The sequence below is a fragment of the Nyctereutes procyonoides genome, unplaced genomic scaffold (genome assembly GCF_905146905.1).
Source record: "Nyctereutes procyonoides isolate TBG_1078 unplaced genomic scaffold, NYPRO_anot_genome, whole genome shotgun sequence".
NCBI classification, from domain to species: Eukaryota; Metazoa; Chordata; class Mammalia; order Carnivora; family Canidae; genus Nyctereutes; species Nyctereutes procyonoides.
Genome location: NW_026575120.1, coordinates 25,189,230 through 25,215,423, shown reverse-complemented (window position 1 = coordinate 25,215,423; position 26,194 = coordinate 25,189,230). Strand labels below are relative to the sequence as shown.

Genomic DNA, 26,194 nt, shown 5'->3' with positions numbered 1-26,194 from the left:
AAGAGAGAGAGCTGCTTCTTTAACTTCAGAAAGGGCATTCTGAGTATATAATTACTCAGAAACAAAGTTAATCCTTATTATAACAGTTTATAGGACAGCTCAACATTCTGAACCATGAAAGTAACTACATGACAAATTAAGAACATGAGTAGTGAAACCCATCTTGGTATTGTCATTCTGTTAGGTTATATTCTTATAAACAATTAAAAACTAATTCAAAGGAATGAAAGAAGGACTTCATTGATCTGTTTTACCTCCTTCTCATAAATTTCCTCTAGGTTTATGTTATGTTCTTTAAAGTTTTCTTCTAACAGTTAACTTTTGTGATCACACAGATTTTAATATACAATTAAGATAACACTTTTTTTTTTACACAAGAAATTTTGAGAAAAGGAGTGTTTTTTAGGGGTAATGGTGAGGCATAAAGCATTCTATGAATGTTGAAAAACATGAGAAATGATTCAGTAACAACTCATATATATATTCAGTGAGATGAAAATAAATTATATACAGCCTTACTGCATTCCAACCATTTATTCAAAGTTGCTTACTTTCTCTGTCCTCTTTGTTTTCGCGTTGCTGAGTTTTGTATTCTCTCACAGGTGCCATTGCTGTTGTCATCAACGTCCTTCTTGTTAGAAGGCTGGCTTTTCCACGGCAAGATAAACCCAGGCGTTACTCTAAATTGTTTTAAGTCTCCTTGTCCTAAGGAACTTTTTTCACCACAGTAACAAAAAGCGCAGAGCTGTTCACTGGTAGAAATGAAAAGTAAGAAAGAGGAGGAGAAAGTAGTTTTATTCAACTATTTTTAAAGTGACAGACTACAGATACTTGTGGTTTAAATATTACGACCTTAGTGCAAGCTAAGCTTGAGTATGTATATGCCATAAGAACAATTAAGCTTAACAATCAATTATACATTTGCAATTCATAGCATGACTTTTTATAGTAGGGATACCAAATCAAAAAATTCTAGTTTGTATGTAGAAAAATAATTTTCTTTTTAATATAACTCAAGAAAATGGAAGTAATACAAAAAAAGAATAAAGTAGGTAAAGCTAAGGGTGGGAAAGAGGGCAGGGTTTAATCGCCACTCAATGACATACTGGTTCTGTAAAACTTGCGGTGATAAACCACATGATGGACCATTCTTTATGCATGACACAGATACAAAACACATGTGAACAAACATGAAGACATAAAAACATAGATTTTAGTGCTTACTAGGTTAAGCAGTTAGTGATGAGGAGTATGTGTGAAAGAGTTTGACAGGAGTGAACAAGGAATAAATAGGTAGAGCAAGAAGATCTTAGGGCAAGTGAAACTATTTCCCATGATACACTGTAAAGGCAATGTATGACATTAGGCATTTGTCAAAAATCATAAAACCATATAACACAAAGAATGAACCCTAATGTAAACTATGGTGTTTTGTTAATAATAATGTATTAATACTAGTTTATCAATTGTAACAAATGTACCACACTTAGGTACAATCCTAATAATAGAGAACACTCACAGAAGGAGGGCAGGCTGGGAATGGGAACTCTGTACCATGTGCTCAATTTTCCTAAAAACCTAAATTTGTTCTAAACAATAACATCTATTAACTACAATAAAATTAAGAAGTTAAAAGACAAAAAACAATATATGCTTATGGAATAGATGCTTAATAAAAGATCTTAGAAAGAACAGAATTAAAAGGACTACTCCCTGAAAGGGGAACCCTCTTGCACTGTTGGTGGGAATCCAAACTGGTGCAGCCACTGTGAAAAACAGTATAGAGGTTCCTCAAAAAGTTAAAAATAGAGCTACCCTATGATCCAGCAATCACACTCCTGGGTATTTACCCAAAGAATACAAAAACACTAACTCAAAGCGATACGTGCACTCCTATGTTTATTGCAGGATTATTTATAATAGTCAACATATGGATGCAGCCCAAGTGTCTATCATTGATGAATGGATAAATAAGATGTGATTATATATTCATATTTATATTTATATTTTTACACACACACACAATGGAATATTAGCCATAAAAAAAGAATGAAATCTTGCCATTTGCAACAACATGGATGCAACTAAGCAAAATAAGTCAAAGAAAGACAAATACCATATGATTTCACTCATGTGGAATGCTGTTGTTTTGGGATAGTTTTCTTTTTTTTTAAGATTTTATTTATCCATTCATGAAAGACACAGAGAAAGACAGAGAGAGGCAGAGACACAGGCAGAGGGAGAAGCAGGCTCCATGCAGGAAGCCTGACATGGGACTCAATCCCAGGTCTCCAGGATCACGCCCTAGGTCAAAGGCAGACGCCAAACCACTGAACCACCCAGGGATTCCCCAGGGATAGTTTTTTGTTTTTTGTTGTCCCCCCCCCCCCCAAGATCACATACATCTTTGACTTTTTTTATCATGGAAAATTTTGAAGATACAAGTAAAATCAGTTAATAAATGCTCATGAACCCATCAATCAGCTTTACCTGTTAGCAATATTTTGTTTTTCTCATTTTATCCATTCACCCCTTATTTTATTTATGACAGCGTATCTTATTTTATTCAAGTTTTTATTTAAAATTCAGTTACTTGGGATCCCTGGGTGGCGCAGCGGTTTGGCGCCTGCCTTTGGCCCAGGGCGCGATCCTGGAGACCCGGGATCGAATCCCACATCGGGCTCCCGGTGCATGGAGCCTGCTTCTCCCTCTGCCTGTGTCTCTGTCTCTGCCTGTGTCTCTGTCTCTCTCTGTGTGTGTGTGACTATCATAAATAAATAAAAATTAAAAAAAAAATTCAGTTACTTAACAAACAGTGCAATATTATTTTCAGGTACAGAACCTAGTGATTCATCACTTACATAAAACAGCTGGTGCTCATCAGGACAAGTGCCCTCCTTAATTCCCATCACCTGCTTCATCCATTCCCCCCACACACCTCCCCTAGGTAACCCTCAGTTTGTTCTCTAGAGCTAAGAGTCTTTCTTGGTTTGCGTCACTCTCTTTTTCTTTTCCCTTTGCTGATATGTGGAATTTAAGAAACAAAATGGAAGGACGTAAGGGAGAAAAGAGAGCGGCAAACCAGAAAACAGACTCTTAACTACAGAAAACACACTGTTGGTTGGGAGGGGGAGGTGAACAGGGGATGGAGGTAACAGGTGAAGGGGATGAAGGAGGCCACTTGTGATGAGCACTGGGTGATGTATGGAAGTGCTGAATCACTAACTTCTACCCCTGAAACTAACATTACACTGTATGTTAATGAATAGGAATTTAAATAAAAAACTTAAAAAATATAACAATTTTAAAAACACAATATTTCTTAGCTTTAAAAAATATTTCATTTATTGTGGATTTCTCTTCATTGGTTTTAATTTTTTTTAACATTTTTTTAGGGGTGTCTGGGTGGTTCAGTCAGTTAAGCATCTGGACTCTTTATTTGAGGTCAGGTCTTGATCTCAGGATCCTGGAATAGATCCCTGCATTGAACTCCACACTCAGCAGGGAGTCTGCTTAAGATTTTTTCTGCCTCTCCTCCCCCACCCCCCAGATTAATAAAATCTTTAAAAAATTAAATTGCTTTAAAGTATTACTTACACTTTTATCACCATAAAAATGGGGGGAAAACTAAATTATAATAAAGAGAATAAAAGGACTGCTCATCTTGGATATATTTTCTCTTCACCACAAATTTACAGCTGCTGCATCCAAACCTTCCTTCTCAGGCACTGATGTTTCACCACAACCTCATACTATTTATCTCATGAACTTTTGTAATGTCTTACATTAACAGGTGATAAAAAATAAACTATGTTTTTAGGGAATTTTTTTTCCTCTTAAATTCAAATTATGTCCCTCAACTAATTACCTTGATGAAAGTTACCTATTTATGTTTTTCAATTTCATGATAAACTGTGTTGCCCATTGATACTGAGACAGAAAGACACACACATTCACATACATACACACACTTAAATGCGGTCTACTCCTAAAAAAACAAAGTTGAAAAGGAATATAGTTTTTCCTCTTGCCTAAAAGATATGACCACCAGTATTATTATTATTATTTTCTTACTTATAACTTCCTTGAAGCTACTAAGGCTTACAATTCTTTCAGCATACCCCATTTCATTTCTTTCTTTCCCTAGGAGCATCACTCATGATTAGCAACAATCAGATGGACATCAGCCTTATCAGCACTGATTACAACAAAACTGATTAGAAAATGGAGCAATATTTTTAAAGTACTGACAGAAAATACCTTCACCTTCAATGTCACACCCAAACCATCACTCCAATGTGATGGTGTAGTAAAAGTAATCCCAGGCTTGTAAGAGCGCAGTGATTTTGCCACACAACAGATCCACAATGAAAATAATTTTAAAGAAGTACTCAAATTACTGAAGAATTAGGGAAGGTTTAAGGAGATGGAAGAAGTAAGGACAGTCATCTAGACACCTCAGCGTAATTTATTAACTTTAAAGGTAGGACAAAGGAAATTTCTGTCTTCTGCTTTGGGTGCAGAAAGCTGCAAAGAGCACTGCTCCCACCCTCATAGCAAAATCTTGCCAATCTACCAATTCGCTTTTCTTGAACACATCACATTGCAGAAGTCACAGAACAACCAATTCACTTCTAAATGAATGAAAGTCACTCCCAAAAAAGAGATGAATGAGGCACAAGCATTTGCTTAGTCTGGGGAAGGAGCCACTGTATATCATATAAGCAGCATAAGAAAAATTCAGTGAAAAATTTTAACTAGTGCAAGTATGAAACAGTGTGACAATACAAAATATCTGTGACTCACAAAACACAGGGTAAATTCTATGCAACTCATAATCTTCTCTCTGCATACCACTCCAGATGCTCATGCACAACACTAGGGTCATGGTGACAAGTCTGGAGAATGTGCTGGTCATGGCACAAAGCCTGGAGACAAGAACAGGAGCCATGTGGGGAAAGTAGAAAGACCCACTCATATCTGTCTCGCTCGTTTTCCCTGGGGAACAGTAGCCTTAGGCTGATGAGAGGACAGGAAAAACCACCACCTACAATGGTGAAGACCAAGTGCTGATGGAGGAACAGTGGGGTGGAGAAGGTGGGCTTTAAGCCTAGAGGAGAAGTAAGACTGTGTCCTGGACTCAGACCATGACCAGGCTCCTACAGATAGTGTAATGACAAGATCACTGAGAACATGGAACCCTCAAAACCAAAGGGCATGGTGCCTATTTAAGAGTAAAGCTCTTAGAAAAGAGTAAAGAGTAAATTTAAAATTTAAAAAAAAAAAAAGAGTAAAGCTGAATCAGAACAAGAAATGTTCTGTGCATCCATGCTCTGCCCGCAACTCTCATACATCACTAGTGAGGATGCAAAGCAGTACAGTCACACTTGGAACACACTTTGGCATTTTCTATTCAAATTACCTTTCTCCTATCCTATGTATTTACCCAAGTGAAATAAAAACCTCACGTTCACACCAAAATCTGTGAGTGAATATTTATACCAATTGTATTCATAACTGCCCAAAACTGGAAACTACCCAAATATTCCTGAACTAGTTAATGGATGAACTGTGGTAGGAGCTTCCATAAAACAGAATCCTGTTCAACAATAAAAAGGAGGCAACTACTGGTATATACAATAACACAGATGAGCAAAAAGGCCAGAAAATAAGTAAAAAAGGCATTAGCTAAGTAAAAAAGGCCAGAATCAAAAGAACACATACTCTACAATTCCATTTCTACAGGGACCTAAAGAAGATAAGCAGCTGCCAAGGGTGGAAGCTGGGAGTCAGGGTTGGCCAACAAACAGGCATTGGGAACTTTCTCAGTAGGATGGGCTGTTCTTTGTCTTGTGGTAATGGTTATGTCACTGTATACAGCCGTCAACTCACTGTAAGGGGTGAATTTCACTGTATGTTAAATTAAACCTCAATTTTTAAAATGGGGGAGAAGCAAGGGGCCAAGACAAGAGAAATAGAAATAAGAAGTATATATCTATAAAGTCACTACAGCATGAAATGCTAGAGGAGAGATGCAAAGAGATATGGACATATGATAAAGCACTTATACTGTTAATACCAAGAAACCAATTCTTGGTTTAAATTCTCTCAAAATTAACTTCAACAGGGTTAAGAGACATAAGATTTGAGTTTTAAGGAAAATGATCTTAAAAACAAAATATAATGTATGATCAAAAGAAAAAAAATCAACCCAATAAAGAACAGAAAGAAGTAATGCCTTTACAGAACTCACATGATATTGATAATTAAGTAATCATATCAACTGCTGAGAAATAACAAGTGCTACCAAGAAAAATAAAAGAGGATTAATGGGGAAAATGTGTTGGGGACTGTTTTAACTTTCAGCCTACTCTTTTATTTTGAAACTTTTCAAAACTTCCTCAAAATGGGGAATAAACCATGTATGGGTAAGGTGTCTAGTATACCTCCAAATGGAGATGTCAAGCAGACAGACGGATAGGAAAGTCTGAAGTTCAGAGAAAGGTCAGCCCTGGAAATATAAATATGAGGTTCATCAGCACACAGACAAAATGTAGCCATCACATTGAATGAGCATTGCCAGAGATAGAGTAGAAATAAAAGTATGCATGCTGAAGACTTCAGTCAGATTTCCCCAACATTATAAAAAGCAGGGGTCTTTGCAAAAGCCAGCAAAAAATGAGGAGTCAGGGGTGCCAAAAGCAAAAGAAAGAAAACATTTCAAGACAATGGGAGTATGTAACTGATAAATGATTTCATAGTTTTATTCATGTCTTTCAAACAAGGCCTAAAAAAGTCCAAGACTTCAAAGCTGAAGTACACACAAGATAAGTTATAATGTCCTTTATTTCTTTTTCTAAAGAATGAAGAAAAAGTAAGGAACAAGAGTATAAAAGTTTACAGGTAATTATCAAAAAATCAATCCTTACACTAAAAGCTTGGAGTTATTTCTTTGGTTAGGACTAGCATGCTGGTGATATTCTATGCTGGCCTGCGGAGAGGAGGCTAACATGCTAGTCTATTGCTCTGTTCTACAATCACCAAAGCCCACAGACATACTTTACTCCAACAACACACAGAGGCATCAGTCATAAATTTAAAATAACTAAATAATAAAATTTCATGGGTATTTACATACCAAACTTGTACTCCCTGAATTCTCTCTATAGCCAGTTCCCTGCCTGTCATTAATCCCCAATCCAGCTGCATTCATTCTCTAACCTGATTTTGGCTTCTACACCAACAGAGACCAGGGAGCTCGCAGATTCCTCAGACACAGAACGCTGAAGAACTGGGATCGGCCGTTTGCTGTTGTCCACTTCTGCTTCAGCATCCTCTTCTGCAGATTGTTCTTTGATTTCTGCTTAATAGTGAACAAAAGAATATAAAAAGTCATTTTTGCATTTAAATCAATCTTTGGTTAATTTATCTGTAAAGCATACATAGCATGGGAAGAAGGTTCAAAAAGCATTGGCAGTATTTTGTTAGTACTAGAAAAGTTTGTGTACGTAAATAATGGCACAGTTTATATTTATTCTCTATTGCAACATGATCATCAAAATAACATGAAACATGGCACACTGTTCTTTCTGTGTACCTTGCCACTGACTCCGTGAATTTCATCTTAGTAATAACTGTTAAGGACAGCCCCGGTGGCCCAGCGGTTTAGCGCCACCTTCAGCCCAGGGCGTGATCCCACGTCAGGCTCCATCAGGCTCCCTGCATGGAGCCTGCTTCTCTCTCTGCCCCCCCCCCTAATGAATAAATAAATAAAATCTTTAAAAATAATAATAAATAAATAAGGTTTTTCACAATTTATAAATAAAATTATCATTAATTTAAAGCAATTATTAAGCCTAATTAGTAGCCATCCTAGAAGAAAATAATTGAAAAGAGCACATCTTGACTCCATTGCCTTTTTCATTTACCCTCAAGACACCAACCCCAAACACCTCACACATACTTTCTTAGGAGGCAAGTTAACAAATACCATTACCTGTAATATCATGCTTCTCTGTATTTTTTTTTAAGATTTTATTTATTTATTCATAGAGACACAGAGAGGCAGAGACACAGACAGGCAGAGGGAGAAGCAGGCTCCATGCAGAGAGCCCGACGTGGAACTCGATCCAGGGTCTCCAGGATCACGCCCTGGGCTGCAGGCAGCACCAAACCACTGCGCCACCGGGGCTACCCTCATGCTTCTCTTTAAATAGAAATGATCTATCCACTCTCTTAGACTGTATTGCCAGACAATGAGCAGGCACTGCCCCTCCACCAGGGATCCTGATGCAATCCCACACTTCAGTCGATCCTCCTTGCCTAATCTGACATTTACTTTTACCTTTCCGCACCACCACCCCAAACCAAAGAAACAAATATAAAGCACTTCTAGCACTTCAAACTCCTCCTCTCTGTCTTTCCTTCCTTTTCCCACTAAAATCCATGAAATGAGACTCTGGAGGAACTGTACTCCATTACCTTCCCCTCACTAACCCCTTGCTAAAGGGCATCCTCCTACTGCAACACTGTTCTCCCCACCAACAGCAACAGAACTAACAATCCAGGGCCTACTCACATGCCTTCAAACTATCTAGACAACCAAGGAAAACCTCCTCCTTATTGAAAGGCTCTCCCACCTTTTATAAGCAGGGGGTGTAATGGATTACTACAGGTTCAGGGTCATAAAGACTGCTCTCACGTACCAGTTCTACCAACTACTGTCTGTACAGTTTATATAGTCATTTCCTGAAGTCTCCATTGTCTCACCTACAAACCCAGAAAGTGACCATGTATCTCATGAGGCTGCTAATGAAAATTAAATGATCTGCTATCTGTCTCTTCAGCTGATTTCTTTTAGACCTCTAAACATGGAATCAACCCTTCAGATGTCCTTTATGTGTTCTTTCTTCTTGAAGAACTTAATGACTATCCAGGTCTTAACAGTCTCCTTGGACTTCATGGTCATCAACTGACACCTGCAGCCCCTGGTTCCTCTCCTGAGTTTTAGACCATACTTTAACTTCATTCTGGACATATCTAGCAGCTGGAACACTAAATTCCACACCAAGTTTGATCTTGCACCTTTCAGATCAACTCTTCAATCTGACTTGCCTATTTTTGTGACTCCTAAATTCATAATAAAGTTTAGGTAAGTGTTTTGACAAATAACTTTGAGAGCTATTAATTGTCCAGTTAGAAAAGCTACAAATAATTATAAGTCTTGTCAAATCATGAAATGAATGATGAAATAGAGCATCAAACAGTTTTGGTTCTCCTATTTAATAATACTGTTCTTTCTTAAACTGTAATAGTAAAGTTGACCATAAGTCAAGTGCTTATGGGCCTATCAATCATGCTGTCTCTCCTGTCTACCCCTAGACACAAAACTGAGACTGACTACCTAGAATCAACCCTACAAATACAAAATACATTTGTATCAAAGGGTTATAAAGATTTGCAAACTCTACTATATTAAAATACTAAATTTCTATATAACAAAAGATATCACAAACAAAATGAAAAAGTATATCATAGATTGAAAGAATATACATGTAACATGTATCTATAAATAGGTATGCAAATCCAGAATATGTAAAGAACTTCACAGATGAACAAGGCACATTACCCCATAGAAAATGGACAGAATTATAAAATCTACACTCCCTTTTACATCCAAATTTTAGTAAGTGACTAAATTTGAATTACATCCAAATTCTTAGCTAGTGACTTTATTTCTCAAACTTCTTTGTAGCTATCAGAGCAAGTTCTCACTAATAGAGTCTGACCAAAAGTGACCATGCAGCTTCTACATCACCAAACAGGAAGGGATTTGCTCTAAACTAAATTATATTTTCCCTCTTTCCTATGCACAGGAACACAGACATATCAGCAACCCAGATGCAATGCTACAGATGAGAACAACACTCTTGCCAAGGGCAGAAAAACAAGATGAAAGGAGCCTGGGTCCATAAACAACCATAGGGAGCAAAGATGCCCCATGAGCCTGAACCCCTCATTTCAGAAATACTGCACACAAAAAAATTAATTTGTTTTATTTACGCCACCGCTGTATTTTGGGGTCTCTGTTACAGCATTTTAACCCCTGCCCCAATTAACAGAGAAACCAGTATAAGAAACCAGGAGGGGGGGATCCCTGGGTGGCGCAGCGATTTGGCGCCTGCCTTTGGCCCAGGGCGTGATCCTGGAGACTCGGGATCGAATCCCACGTCAGGCTCCCGGTGCATGGAGCCTGCTTCTCCCTCTGCCTGTGTCTCTGCCTCTCTCTCTCTCTGTATGACTAACGTAAATAAAATTAAAAAAAAAAAAAAAAAAGAAACCAGGAGGGGGAACTGCCATAACAAACATTTAAAATCCAAGTTGGTGAAAAGGCAATGAGAACAGTGATAGAGTTTGGAAATTAACTGGTCTTTTTTATGCTAGATCAAAATATTTAGTAGATCTACAATAACTTGGAAAGCACACCAGGTGCTTCCAGAACTTATTGATCTAGGGATAGCATCTGGAAAGAGCCAAAAGTTATTTTGTGTTGCCTGCCCTCTAGTGCTTTTATAACCAAAGACAGAAAGTAACATGGTTCCACTAGACAGATTCCCTCTGCCTATTATATTCAAAGCACTATAAGATGACCATATATAAACATGCCTTTCAGGAAGCATTTCATTTCTACCCAGAGATGCCCTTAGCACATGTGGGATATACTCTTTTTGTACCATTCCTATTACCGGTAATAAGAATAAGAGTCAAGATAGGAGGAGTAATAAGAAGAATACACCTCAGCAGCTCATAGATCCTGAGCAACATGGACCAGGATCATGTGCCATGATATTGCCCCGGGGAGCACTTTGCTCCTAAGGGCCAGCTCTGCTTAGCTTCCACTCCCAAACTGCATTCCCTCAAACAGGATGCAACCTGTCTGTTCTCTTGTATATGTTATCTAGCACGTACGGCCTCTTGTCAAAATTTTTCTCCAGGCAAACTGTAGCACAATCCCAACTACTTCCTTATTTTGATCTCTCTCAAAAAGAAAATACATAACACTTTCAGTATTTTTAGGAGCTTTTTTGTTGCTTATAACTACGGCGAAACCAGTAGGAAGACCATCTGTCTCTCATTGTCTGCTCTCTTCTCTCTCTCCCTCTCTCAAATTAGATCAGAAGGAGATGGCAAGGTTAAACATAAATGTAAATGGCAGGCTGGTAGGAATGTGGGTACTCAAGCTTTAGAAATTAGGCTCTCTTCATTTAGTAGAATAAGTTAAATTTTACTATCTGTCAAAGTCAAGTCAGGACAATTAAACTATAATTGTTTTATAGATATAAATGTTTATATCTCCCTCTTCTCCTAGCCCCAGTCTCAAAAGATTGCCAGAGTTTCACAGCAGAATGTTAAACAGATTGCTCTAGCTGAAAATGATGTCATCCAAATATCCAACCAGAGATGTCAACCAGAAGTGCCCTAGTGAAATGACTGTAAACTCAGTAACAAATTAGGAGATAGTTCTGGTGCCAGTACTTGCTTAACCACAGTTTACTACTAAAAACGCACTCTTGAACACCATCCTGTGGCTATGCCGAAACCACAAAAGCTAACCATTCAACCAATAAAATAGCCCAGGCTCAGCAACTCTGCTACTTTGCAGAGCTATTGCCCTTCATACCATTCTATTCATTCAAATGTGTAACAGACTCAAACTATGAAACAGGACTAAGCAGGCACTTCTAACATTTTAAAAATGTCCCCATTGTATTTTTCTTGAATATAAAATATTCCACGTATCTTTCTCCTTACTTTGAACTTGACCTAAAATAAAGGCAATGCTACTTAGTCACAAAATGTTTTAAAATCAGAAGAATCCAGTCTGACCTCAGGGATGACACACAGAGATGATTTTATTCTCCGCAGACCCTACCTGTGTTTAATCTTGAACCACTAGGTGGCACATGTGCAGAAGTAACTACACTAAAGAACCCAATCCCGCATAAGGAAGCTCCTAAGAGAACTTGGATGGCTCCTGCACTTCATTCAGTGGCATGGCCTAAGTGCTATGCAAATCTCAGGGGATGCAATAGTAAATCAGATCTAAGCCCTGTCCCTAAACAATACCATTCCACCCATGACTCTTACTTACAGTTCCAAATAGTTGTTTCTGTGAAGGAACAGCAAAGGCTGTTTTAGTTTGCTGTATTAGTTAAAATCAAAGGTTTGGAATCAAATGGTCCAGAATCTGCACTGCAAGCAGTGCGACCCTGGTAAATTAGTTCATCTCAATTTCAGTTCGTTAATCATTTAAAAGATAGCTAATACCACCTAGTATAAAATGGTCTAGGATTAAAAAAGATAATACATGTAAAGCACTCAGCCCAATGCCTTAAGTATATAGTAAGGGTAGGTACATGGTTGGTATTATATCTACATTTCACACACTATATCCTATCTATTCACTTTCCCACCTAGTTGGGTATCACCTACTAGAATGCCAACCAAACTCTTAATGTCAGGTCACACATTATTATACTGTAGGAAGTAATAAGAATAAAGAGAACATTTATTTAGCAGCTTCTGGCTCTTTGCTAAGGGGTTTAATAAATCATTACTTTAGAATAATTTTCACCAAACAGAATTTTGAGTAACTACTGTGTATATATATATTCCATTCAAATAGTAGCCAGTTTTTATATAAGAGTCAGGATTTCGATCCTCAAGGGATCTAGTCAGGAGATAGTGAAATAATAATAGAATAGCACACCTGTCATGATGGAGGCACAGCTGTGGTGAGAGTCAAGGGAAGAAGTGGGAGTACAGCTTAGAAAGGCTTCAAAAAGGCATTAAAAGCCCAGCTAAAACTGAAAAGACAAAAAGAGGTGTGCATCTAACAGTTCTCTCACTTAATCTTTTAAGAAATGGATAGTAATATCTGACATATTATCCTAATTTTAAAGATAAGGAAATGAAAGTCAGAAAGTTAAACAAGCGGCCTGAGATCAAAGGTTTACAATCAGAAGCAAAGCTGGGATTCAAAGTCAGGCTTATAAATCCACAGGATGGGGGGAAAGGCGAGGCCTAATTCCACTGTGATGAACCGCCCAGCAGTCTCTCACTGAGCACAGAGGTTTGATGAATACATTAATGGTAAAGGGAAATGTTAATATTTTACTAGCACCATGTTACTAAGGAATCATTTGTTGAATAAGAAGGGTATGAAATGAAATCTGAAAATACCGAATATTTCTTTTATTTTTAAGCACTGCTGAGTAAAATTATGAAGAAAGCATTTACCTCATAGCCAAGTTCAAAATAATACAGTTTGATTTTGGACAATTAGGAAATTATTTTCCTCAAAGGTTAGACAATTCTTTGTATATATCCTAAAAATATATTCAGTAAAACTCACCAACACAGTATAATTGACTGTGAGTTGTCAAAACTACTCCAGAGTCTACCAATGTCCTCCCTTACCAATACATAACACGTTCATTCAAAGCACCCAATCTTGAATGAATTTTTTAAATTGACTTATTTAATCAGGGGTTCTAGGATCTTGGTAGCGAAAAATTCATCTAAATCTTTTTTTTTTTAACACTAACTTGAAATTTGGAATCCTAAAAACTCCTTTCATTATGAATATATGCACAAGCAGAGTGATACACCAACAACTGTGTCTCTGTCACCAACAGAACGGTCATTTCTTACCACATTCAGTAGTTGCAGATAATCCACAATATCATTACTACTCGAAAATCACAATAATTATTAAATTAGGATTTATAACTTAAGTGTAAATTTTTAAAAACACGCTACAAAACTACAAATTTGGTTTTTTACTATTTTGATAATATTTTGATATAATCATTTATCTTTGCAATCTTATGTAGTTTACTCATTTAAAAGTGTTATTTGGAAAAGAGCCTGCTATAGGTGCCATGGCACCAAGCTAGACCACATGCTCTATAGAAACAGGTACCGTATCTGTTTTGTAAGCCACTCAGTGCAAAATCTGAATGATGCTCAATAACTATTTGATAAACTACATGTGATATAATTAATATCAAGCAAGCAAATCTTATTGTATACATAAACAAAGAATCACAAAAGGCACAGAGAAAAATATACAAAATATTTATTTTTCTTTTTTTTTGAACATTTTATTTATTTATTCATGACAGACACAGAGAAAGAGAGAGGCAGAGACACAGGCAGAGGGAGAAGCAGGCTCCACACAGGGAGCCCCATGTGGGACTCAATCCCCAGTCTCCAGGATCATACCCCAGGCTGAAGGCAGCGCTAAACCACTGGGCCACCGGGGCTGCCCAATACAAAATATTTTAAATGGGATAGTACTTACTAATTACTTTAGTGTACACCAGCACTCATTATCTACTTCTTACCCAAACAACATGCCTGCTTCTATGCTTTAGAGTCAAATATTAAATAGAATAAAACTCATATTTATGTCTCCTAACTTCCTTTACCCCCACAGAATGGTGATGCCAAAAAAAAGAATGGTGATGCCTTCCTTACATGCTTATATTTATACTAGGACTACAGAACAAAATGTATCTAAGAAATAGTGTAATCACGCCCTTTCCTTCATCTGAAAAGCAGTGGTCAAAATAAGCCTCCATTCCGAGGCTTATTTTTTTTAAGGCAAATCTTTTTTTTAAGATTTTTTTTATTTACTTATTCATAACAGACACAGACAGAGAGAAAGAGGCAGAGACACAAACAGAGGGAGAAGTAGGCTCCCCACAAGGAGCTCCATGTGGGACTCAATCCCTGACCCTGGGATCATGCCCTGAGCTGAAGACAGACGCTCAACCGCTGAGCCACCCAGGCATCCCAATTCTGACAGTTCTATTTTATGTTGTGTTTCTATCTATCTTACTGAATCTAGTGTATACACTAGGTCCAAAATGAGGTGTACAGCTAAAAAATTAGCACTATATTTAGAAACAGTTATCCCATCTGTATCCATCAAACTACTTAAAATATTGAAACTAATAATATGAAGACAGGGGGATCCCTGGGTGGCTCAGCAGTTTAGTGCCTGCCTTCGGCACAGGGCATGATCCTGAAGTCCAGAGATCGAATCCCAAATCAGGCTCCCTTCATGGAGCCTGCTTCTCCCTCTGCCTGTGTCTCTGTCTCCCCATCCCCCTCTCTCTGTGTCTCTCATGAATAAATAAAAAAAAATATTTTTTTAAAAAATATGAAGACAGCCACTACTTTCACAGCACCATGTAAAGATTTAAAATGTAAGCAACTAAAAATAAGGACACAAAAATGTGAAAAATCGGTTCTCTTGGAGTTAACACTTTTATACCTCTTTATACTTATCCATAGATCAACAGATTTTCGCAAATATGCATCACTGTTAGGATTTTAATGTGATTTTTAGGAATGCAAGTACAAAAAGATTAAGAATAAGAGTCCAACAATTATCAAGCCCAAAGAACACACTGATGTTAATTAAAATAGTAGTTGTTAAAATTCAATTGCTTTCTGGATGTTTTGTTTAGTTTTCTATATGACTTTTTAAATGTGTACTTTTAATGGATATGCATTGTTAGCAATTAATACAAAAAACTAGGGGCACCTGGGTGATGCAATTGGTTAAACAATTGACTCTTGGTTTCAGTTCAGGTCATTATCATGGGATCAAGCCTCACAACTGGCTCTGCGTGGAGTCCGCTTGGGATTCTCTGGCCCTCTCCCCCATGCATACTTGTCTGTCTGTCTGCCTCTCTCTCAAATAAATAACACTTAAAAAAGTATACAAGAAACTAAAATAAAACCAGTAAATTACAATATACATCTTCACCATGTAATAGTTATGTACAGCAATCTTAATCTTCTGAGCCTTATCTTTATTTAGGCCTAAAACTCAATGCAGATAATACAAAAAGAATACTTTAAAAAAATATCTTCACAGCTAACCTTCAGTAAATGCTTACTATGTCCTAGGCAATGCTTTAAGTGATTAACACATGTTAATTCAATTAAACTGTACAACAACTATATGAAAATACCTTCTAAGTCTGGGATTTTATACAAGCTAATAAGTTTGTCTGCTACTGTTTCATAGATGCTGGCAGAAGACAAAGACTCCCGAATCAAAGAAAAAGGACTTGATTACTCACAGCACAGCAAGCAGCACAAGCATGAGAATATTGATGTCTGTTCCTGGGGGCCACACCGTGGGCCCGAATGAATGGCTGTATCACACTGAACTGTGAACAAAGAGCATAGGGAACCCACTGCTTTTATAACAAGCAGTTAAACATGCCTGCTCTTTGTCCCAGAGGGAGACTTTTGCCTCACTCTTCAAGGCTTCCCACCGGGAACACAACCCTGAGAAATGGCCCAGATAAGAACAGTCAAGGCCTTACATTCTTGGCATGCACAAGGTACATCAAGTGCAAGAGACCCATGAAGGAGTATCTCCCAACTACTATTAACATCTCCATGTTACAGATAAGTAAACAAGGTAAGAGATTAAGGAACTTTGTCAAGAATACCATTAGTAGAGGGGCTCCTAGTTGGCTCAGTCAGTAGAGCATGCAACGCTTGATCTCAGAGTTGTAAGTTTGAGCCCCACACTGAGTATAAAGATTACATATAAATAAAATAAAATTTTAAAAAGAATACAATAAGTAGAGGAGCCCAGATTCCAACACAGGCAATCTGGCTCCAGAGCTTCAACTGCTAAACCACTACTTAGTTGAAGTGTGTGAAGAGTGTGAGTTGAAGTGAAGAAATTAAAATAATTGTAGAACTGTAAACAAGAGGACCTTCAGGAAGAAACAATTCTGAAAACAATGTTAGTATGTGGAAGACAAACTACAGAAAACACACAGAAAAATCGAAAAACAGTGGAAGTGATAAAGAAAGATGAATAACATGTACAACATGCATACTTACTACCTGACAAAAAAAATAGAATGGAAAAATATTTGAAGATTCTAAAGAAGAAAACATTCTTGAAACAAAGGCAGGACCAAACCTGTGGATTTATTTTGTTTTAAAGATTTATTTATTTATTTATTTATTTATTTATTTATTTATTTATTCATTCATGAGACACACACACAGAGAGAGGCAGAAACATAGGCAGAGGGGGAGTTCCATAACATAGCCCGATATGGGACTCCATCCGGGGACTTCAGGATTACTCCCTGAGCCTAAGGCAGAAGCTCAACTGCTGAGCCACCCAGGCATCCCCAAACCTGTGGATTTAATCTGCAGATCAAAGCAGCAGAGAAAATTAGCTGCCCACCTGTCCCAGCCCTTCACAGAAGCAGCAGACAAAAAGTAAAGCAGATGGAGGATCTCTACAGTGTGATTTATAAGTGTGACCTATGTGATGGATGTCACAGTTGCCTTCTTTGACATCCATTCTATGCCCCTGCCCTTGAAGCCCTCATTTTTGCTCCCCTTCCTATCTCTAGGAGTGAGATCTGACTATTATACTAGGATTCTACACACTGCCTTACTTTCTAAACAGACTGGGTTAGAGATAGACATATGATCGAAATAAACTGGTCCTAGAATTATTTAGCTGATACACATACATGCTCTCTCTGCTTTGATATGGACAAGAAATGATGTAACACCCATGACTTCAGGCAACCATCTTCCATCAAGGAGAGCCAGCCACAGAATGAAGCTGACAGACAGATGGACGGGAAGAGGGAAGGGGAGAGGGAAGGGAAGAGAAGAGGAAAGGGAAGAAAGAGAGGAAAGGGAGGAAAAGAAAGAAAAGAAAGAAAGAAAGAGGGAATCCCTGGGTGGCTCAGCAGTTGAGTGTCTGCCTTCGCCCAGGGTGTGATCCTGGAGTCTGGGGATTGAGCCCCACATCAGGCTCCTGCATGGAGCCTGCTTCTCCCTCTGCCTGTGCCTCTGCCTCTCTGTGTCGCTCATGAATAAATAAATCTTAAAAAAAGAAAGAAGGAAGGAAGGAAGGAAGGAAGGAAGGAAGGAAGGAAGGAAGGAAGGAAGGAAGGAAAACAAAAAGAAGAAAGGAAAAGAAAAAGGCAGAGAGATGCAATGAACCAGGCACTTCGTGATAAGAGCAAGCGTAATTTAGGCCAACTTAAACCCATCTCATCTCTGAATATGACAGTGTATGACCCATAGATTTCCTTCTTTCTTGTAGTTTTAGTTATTTTAAGTGATTTTAATAACAATATACTGACTAAATATCATAAATGGATATCAAGTTTCATATACCATGCAAAGGGACAAAAGCAGCTATATTCTATTCACTGCCGAGAAAAATTGACATAAGCCACATATTAGTATTCAAAGAAAACTCCAGAGAACACCTATTTCCATGAACAGGGGATTAGGTAATTTGGAACAACTCTCTCACTGAAGACAAATAAGTTGAGAAAAATACTTTAAAATATACAAGTCTTAAAAGCAACAACAACAAAAAACCCTAATAAGGTAGTGAAGAATTACCAGATGAAACTCATGGAGAGAAGCAGTGAGTAAGGTGAGCATGGCACACAGGGCTGCATTTCGCATGGGGGTGTCAGCCCTCAGAAAGAGACAACTGACAGACTGCACTTTTGACTTTAACAGACTTCTGGATGGTCCTGGAAGTCTATGATCATCAGGCAATGTGTACTCAAGAACGGCAGGAGCCCCAAAGGACCAGACATTAAGTGTGAGACAGAACCAGAAATAAACCACTGCTTGCAAGGATTGCTGCACAGCTTTGTGTCACATGCTTAGAACAAAAAATATAGCCACGGAAACAAACTGAAGTGATCTTAGATCACTGAGTGCCTTTAACATACTCGGGGGAAAAATCAGAGAAAAACTATCTTTGGAAGAAAAAAAAAACATCAATTTACTTTTATACGTAAACTATCAAATACATTGTCCAGTACACAAACAGAGATAATCAGTTATAAGAGGAGACAACACAACATGAGCAATGAGCAGAAACCATGAAAACAGAGCCAGAGGGCTCCAGACATTAGAATAATCAAACAAAAACTCTGAGCTAATTGTATTTCTATGTTGAAAGTAATAAAACCAGGCATTAAAATCTTCAGGAGGGAACTAGAAATCATAAAAAAATAATGCTGCAATTTGAAAAATAGTAAAGAAATTTTAAAATACAATAAATGGACTCAATTCGTATGTTTAACAGCAGATCAGACAATGCCAAAAGGGGACAGGTAAACTGGAATCTCTTATCTAGAATGATCTAAAATAAAGAACAAAACACACACAAAGAATAAAATAAATAAAATAAAATAAAATAAAATAAAATAAAATAAAATAAAATAAAATAAAATAAAATAAAATAAAATAAAATAAAATAAAATAAATAAAATAAAATAAAATAAAATAAATAAAATAAAATAAAATAAAATAAAATAAAATAAAATAAAATAAAATAAAATAAAATAAAATAAAGAACAGAGGGACAAGACAACTAAAAAATACAAAAAGGAAGGTAAATGGCAACAAACAGTGATACAGTCTAATGAGCACTTAACTAGAAGAAAGTAAGAATGGGGTAAAAGCAGTACTGGAATATGTAACAGCTGAGAATCTTCCAAAATCAACAAAGATTTCAAGAAATTTCAAATTCCAAAACATACAAAGTGTATAAAACCAATATAATAGAATAAAATTAGAAATCAGTAACTAAAATAAGGAGAAAATCCATAAAAATACTTGGAAATTTCATAAACTTTCTCAAACAACTCATAAGTCAAAAAGAAGATCAAAACTACAATTGAAAACCATTTAGAAAATAAGGAAGAATAAAAATAATTAATGTCCAAACCTAGGGAAAACACTAGAAATCATGTTTAAAAATACACCAGCTTAATCCCTATATTTTTGTTTAATAGGTAATGAAAATTAAGTAAACATTTACTCCATACGTTAGCAAGGATATCCACAAAAACTCCCACACCTAACCTGATAGAAATATGTGAAATTCAGAAATGCAGAGTGCAAGGCAAACATACAAAAAAAATCATATTTTCTATATTAGCAATGTACAAGTACAAAGGCATTTTTAAATGTATCATTTATAACAGCCCCTCCTAAAATGAAATAATTAGTATAACTCTAAGAAAACATGAAGAGGAGATACCTGGGTGGCTCAGCAGTTGAGCGGCTGCCTTCGGCTCAAGGCATGATACAGGGTTCCCAGATCAAGTCCACACTGGGCTCCCTGCAGGGAGCCTACCTCTCCCTTTGCCTGTGTCTCTGCCTCTCTCTGTCTCTCATGAATAATAAGAAAAGAAAGAAAACATGAAGAGGATCTATATATTTTTAAGATTTTATATATTTATTCATGAGAGACACAGAGAGAGGCAGACACACAGGCAGAGGGAAAAAGCAGGCTCCCTGACGTGGGACTTGATCCCGGGTCTCCAGGATCAGGCCCAGGGCTGAAGGCAGGCGCTAAATCGCTGAGCCACCCAGGCTGCCCAGAGGATCTATATTTAAAAATTACAAAACACCAATGAAAGAAATCACAGAAGCCCCAAATAGAGAGATACGGCCAAGTTCATTTCTATTTTTTTTAATACTTTTTAAGAAATCTCTATACCCAACATGGGGCTCAAATCCACAACCCCAAGATCAAGAGTTGTGTTCTCCACTGACTGAACCAACCAGGTGCCCCTAATTTCATTTTTATGGCATTCTCAAGGAGGAAAAACATCAGTGGATGCCAGGGCTTGCAGGAGGAGGGCAAGGTAAGACTTTAAAGAGACAGCACAGGGGTGCCTGGGTGCACAGTCAATTAGGTGTCTGACTCTTGGTTTCAGATCAGGTCATGAACTCAGGGTCATGAAATCATGCCCCATGTTGGGCTCTACACTCAAAATGGAGTCTGCTTAAAACTCTCTAATACAAATCAAAACCATAATGAGATACCACCTCTATTCAGTCGGAATGGCTAAAAATTAACAAGTCAAAAACAACAGATGTTGATGAGGATGTGGAGAAAGGGGAACCCTCTTACACTGTTAGTGGGAATGCAAGCTGGTACAGCCACTCTGGAAAAACAGTATGGAAATTCCTCAAAAAGTAGAAAACAGAACTACCCTATGACCCAGCAATTGTACTACTGGGTCTTTACCCCAAAGACACAAATGTAGTGATCTGAAGAGGCACCTGCATCCTGATGTTTACAACAGCAATGTCCACAATAGCCAAACTATGGAAAGAGCCCAGATGTCCACTGACAGATGAATGGACAAAGAAAATGTGGGGTGTGAGTGTGTGTGTGTGTGTGTGTATACACACAGCCATCAAAAAAAATGGAATCTTGCCATTTGCAAATGACATGGATAGAACTAGAGAGTATTATGCTAAGTGAAATAAGTCAATGAGAGAAAGACAATTACATGATCTCACTCATATGGAGAATTTAAGAAACAATACAGAAGATCATAGGGGAAGAGAAGAAAAAAATGACACAAAATCAGACAGGGAGACAAACCATAAGAAACAAACTAAGAGTCACTGGAGGGGAGAGAGGTGGGGGGATGGAGTAACTGGGTGATGGGTATTAAGGAGGGCACATGATATAATGAACACCGGGTGTTACATAAGACTGATGAATCACTGACCTCTACCACTGAAACCAATAATACGTTATGTTAATTAATTGAATTTTAAAAAATTAAAGTAAAAAAATCTTTCTCCCCTGTCCCTTCCCCCATCACCTCTCTCTAATAAATAAATCTTAAACATAAAAATATGAACAAAAATAAAATAGAGATAGCACAACAGAGTTTTAGACGTAATAAAGAAAAAAAGCAAAACAGGGACGCCTCAGTGGCTCAGTGGTTGAGCATCTGGTTTCAGCTCAGAGTGTGGTTCTGGAGTCCTGGGATCGAGTCCCACATTGGGCTCCCCTCAAGGAGCCTGCTTCTATATGTCTCTGCCTCTCTCTCTGTCTCTCATGAATAAACAAAATCTTTTTTTTTAATTTTTTTTTTTTATTTATTTATGATAGTCACAGAGAGAGAGAGAGAGGCAGAGACACAGGCAGAGGGAGAAGCAGGCTCCATGCACCGGGAGCCCGACGTGGGATTCGATCCCGGGTCTCCAGGATCGCGCCCTGGGCCAAAGGCAGGCGCTAAACCGCTGCGCCATCCAGGGATCCCCGAATAAACAAAATCTTTAAGAAAAAAAAAAGCCAAACAAAAACTGCTCAGGGTTTTTTTTTTTTTTAAGATTTTACTTATTTAGTTATGGGGGGAGGGGCCAGAGACACAGGCAGAGGGAGAAGCAGGCTCCATGCAGGGAGCCTGACGTGGAACTCGATCCCGGGACTCCAGGATCAGGCCCTAGGCCAAAGGTGGCACTAAACCGCTGAGCCACCCGGGTTGCCCTGCTCAGGGCTTTTAAATAAGCTTTGCTTCCAAATCTACTAGACTTGTTCAGAAATAAAAATTAAATATCACGTCTAGACTTACAGGTAAAATACAGTATCTACTAAAAATCTCTCCCCATTGAAGTACAGTACAAACACTTCTGGTTATGTAAACGCTCTAGAGAAATAGGCTTAGTGAAATCTAATGACAAAGGCAGAATTTCTGAAAGGAGGAGGTAGAGTGGGTATTCACAGAAAGAAGAGGGGATTCTTAGAGAAAGACCTGGGAAAAGGAGGGACTGGTCTATACAAAGTGAAAGCCAAGACACAAGCATGCACTCAGTTTGAAATCTGTTCTTCATTTGTGAGAAATGAGGCCCCCTGGGCAAGCCTCAAGTCTAGTATGAAGTAAGAGCTCTGGATAAAATTGCTGATAACGTAGTCTGAAGGTGAGGTGTCACTTAACATAATTAAAATATGGAAGAAGGAATCGAGTGTATGATCACTGACCCTTAGATTCTTCAGAATGGAACTGATGTATCAGAGATAATTTGCGAAAAGTTCCCTCCAATCAAACTTTGAAGTCTGTTAGCCTAGAGAGACTAACAAATCAAGTCAAATTTCTAATAAACAATGTAAAATTGGGCAGACTTACAATGGTATCTACCAGAGACCGGTGATGAGGACAGATTGGCCAAAAGACACAAAGTTGCAGTTATATAGGATAAATAAGTCTAGAGATCCAACATACCAACATGACTACAGTTAATATACTTAGCTGAATACTAGAAATTTACTGAGAGTAGATTGCAAATCAAATGAAAGTAGGAGAAATTATATTAATTTCAGACACAGCAGACTTCACAGCAAGTAAAATTATCGGGGACAAAGAGCATCATTACCTAATGATAAAGAGGTCAATTCTCCATGAAGACATAATAACCCTTTACACATATGCACCTAAAAACAGTGTCAAAATACATGAAGCAAAAATGATAGAATTACAGAGACAAATATATGAATCCACTATTACATATAGGGATGTTAACACCCATCTATCAAAAATATAGATCTAGCAAGCAAACAATCACTAAAGACATGGTTGAACCCAACACCATCATCAATCAACTGGATATAATGCACATCAATAGACTACTTCATCCAACAATAGCAGAATACACATTCTTTTCCAGATCACATGGAACATTCACCAGACCACATTCTGGGCCATAAAACAAATTTAAAATAATAGAAATCATACAAAAATAAAAAATAAAATAGAAATCATACAATATCTGGCCTTAGAGCACAACAGAATTAAACTAGAAATCAGTAATAGAAAGACAGTTAGAAAATTCCAAAAATATTTGGAGGTTAGACAACACATTTCTTAAATCTTTTTAAATTTTATTTATTTATTAAGGAGGCTCCATGCCCAATGAGCAGTTTGAATTCACAACCCCAAGATCAAGAGTCACATGTTCTACCAACTGAGCCAGCCAGGCACCCTCTAAACAACACTTTTCTTTTTTTTTTTTTTTACAACACTTCTAAATAACACATGGCTCAACTAAGAAATTTCAAGAGAAATTCTTAAATATTTTGAACTAAGTGATAATAAAAACACAACCTATCAAAATTTGTGAGATACAGCAAAAGCAGTGGTTTGAGAGTGATTTACACCATTGAATGTATATATTAGAAAAGAAGATCTAAAGTCAAACTAGAAAAAGAAAACCTAATTAAACCCAAAGTAAGCAGAACAAAAGAAATAATAAAAATTAAAACAGAAATCAACGAAATTTAAAACAAGAAATCAATGGAGAAAAATAATGAAACCAAAGTTGCTTCTTTGAAAAGATCTATAAAATCAATAAGCCTCTATCCAGGCTTACTGAAAGAAAAAAAGGGAGAGAATACAAATTATTAATATCAGAAATTAAAGAAGGGACGTCATTACAGGTCCTATGGATGATAAAGATTACAGGTCCTAAAAGATGATAAAGGAATACAATTAACAATTCTATGCCCACAAATTTGATAACCTAGACAAATTTCTTTGAAAGACACAATTTGAAGGGGTTCCTGGCTGGCACAATTGGTTAAGGGTCCAACTCTTGATTTCAGCTCGGTCAAGATCTCTTTGTGAGATCAAGCTTGCATTGGGAGCCGTACTGAACATGGAGCGTGTTTGAGTTTCTTCCCCCCCCTTCTGCCCCTCCCCCTACTCACACTCACTTTCTCTCAAAAAACAAAAAAATGTTTTAAAGATTTTATTTATTTATTCATGAAAGACATGGGGGGGGGGGCAGAGGCAGACACACAGGCAGAGGGAGAAGCAGGCTCCATGCAGGAGTCTGATGTGGGACTTGATCTCGGGACTCCAGGATCACGCCCCGAGCCAAAGGGAGATGTTCAACTGCTGAGCCACCCAAGGACCCCCCCCCAATTTTTTTTTCTTTAGATTTTATTTATTTATTTATTCATGAGACACAGAGAGAGAGGCAGAGACACAGGCAGAGGGAGAAGCAGGCTCCATGCAGGGACCCCAACATGGGACTCGATCCTGGGTTTCCAGGATTATGCCCCGGGCTGAAGGCGGCGCTAAACCACTGAGCCACCCAGCTGCCCCAAAATTTTTTAATTAAAAACAAAAGAGAGAGACACACTTTGCCAACACACCACAAAAAGATACAATCTGAATACACCTATACCTGGGTAAGAAGTTGAATCAATAATTAATAACCCTCTAAAACAGAAAGCACCAAGCCCAGATGGCTTCATTGGTAAATTCTAACAAACACTTAAGGAAGATATTACACTATTTCTTAACTATCTCTTCTGGAAGACAGAAGCAGAGGGAATACTTCCTAACTCACTCTATGAGAACAGCATTACCCTAATGCCAAACAACAAAGACATTACAAGAAAACAAAAGAACAAAAACTACAGACCAGGATCTCTCATGAACATAAATGCAAAAATCCTCAACAAATTATTAGCAAAATGAATCCAAAAATGTATAAAAAGAATTACAACACAACCAAATAGGATTTATCCCAAGTATGCAAGACTTACTCAACATCTGATATTTATTTAATGTTAATTAACATTGCACTGATGGGCTAAAGAAGAAAAGTCGCGTAATCATATCATAGATGCAAAAAAATTATGGACAAAATCCAACACCCATTCACAGAATAAAAACTATTCTACATAAACTTGAATTTCTTTAACTTAATAAAGAATATCTGCAAGAGGGACACCTGGGTGGTTCAGTGATTGAGCATCTGCCTTCAGCTCAGGTTGTGATCCCAGGGTCTTGGTACTAAATCCTGCCATCAGGCTTCCCATGGAGAGCCTGCTTCTTCCTCTGCCTATGTCTCTGCCTCCCTCTGTGTCTCTCTCATAAATAAATAAATAAAATCATAAGAAAAAAAGAAAAAAGAGTAACTACAAAAAAACCCTACAGCCTATATATTTAATGGTGAGAAACTAGAAGCTTTCCCTCTAAGATCAGAAATAAGACAAGGATGTCACCCTCTCGGGCAGCCCAGGTGGCTCAGCGGATTAGTGCCGCTTTCAGCCCAGGGTGTAATCCTGGAGATCTGGGATGGAGTCCCACGTTGGGCTCCCTGCATGGAGCCTTGCTTCTCCCTCTGCCTGTGTCTCTGCCCCCTCTCTCTGCATCTTTCACAAATAAATAAATAAAATCTTAAAAAAAAAAAAAAAAAAGAATGTCACCCTCTCATCACTCCTTTTCAACTTTGTAAAAAGAAGTTCTTCGAGCTATTGTAATAAGACCAGAAGAGG

General features: G+C 37.7%; 1 protein-coding gene across 12 annotated transcripts in view; it reads right to left on the bottom strand.

Annotated features, from left to right (window-relative positions):
- The window catches only part of KMT2C (lysine methyltransferase 2C), a 282,347-nt gene that overhangs the window by 162,860 nt on the left and 93,293 nt on the right, over window positions 1-26,194 (bottom strand). For 10 of the 12 annotated variants that reach the window (XM_055335130.1, XM_055335137.1, XM_055335136.1 and 7 more), the window contains exons 3-4: window positions 7,222-7,363; window positions 552-752 (exon numbers count right to left, since the gene is read on the bottom strand). In XM_055335130.1, coding sequence (XP_055191105.1) covers window positions 552-752; window positions 7,222-7,363 — 343 coding nt within the window. The remainder of the gene's footprint in view (window positions 1-551; window positions 753-7,221; window positions 7,364-26,194) is intronic. The other 2 variants (XM_055335131.1, XM_055335142.1) reach the window with 1 other exon arrangement.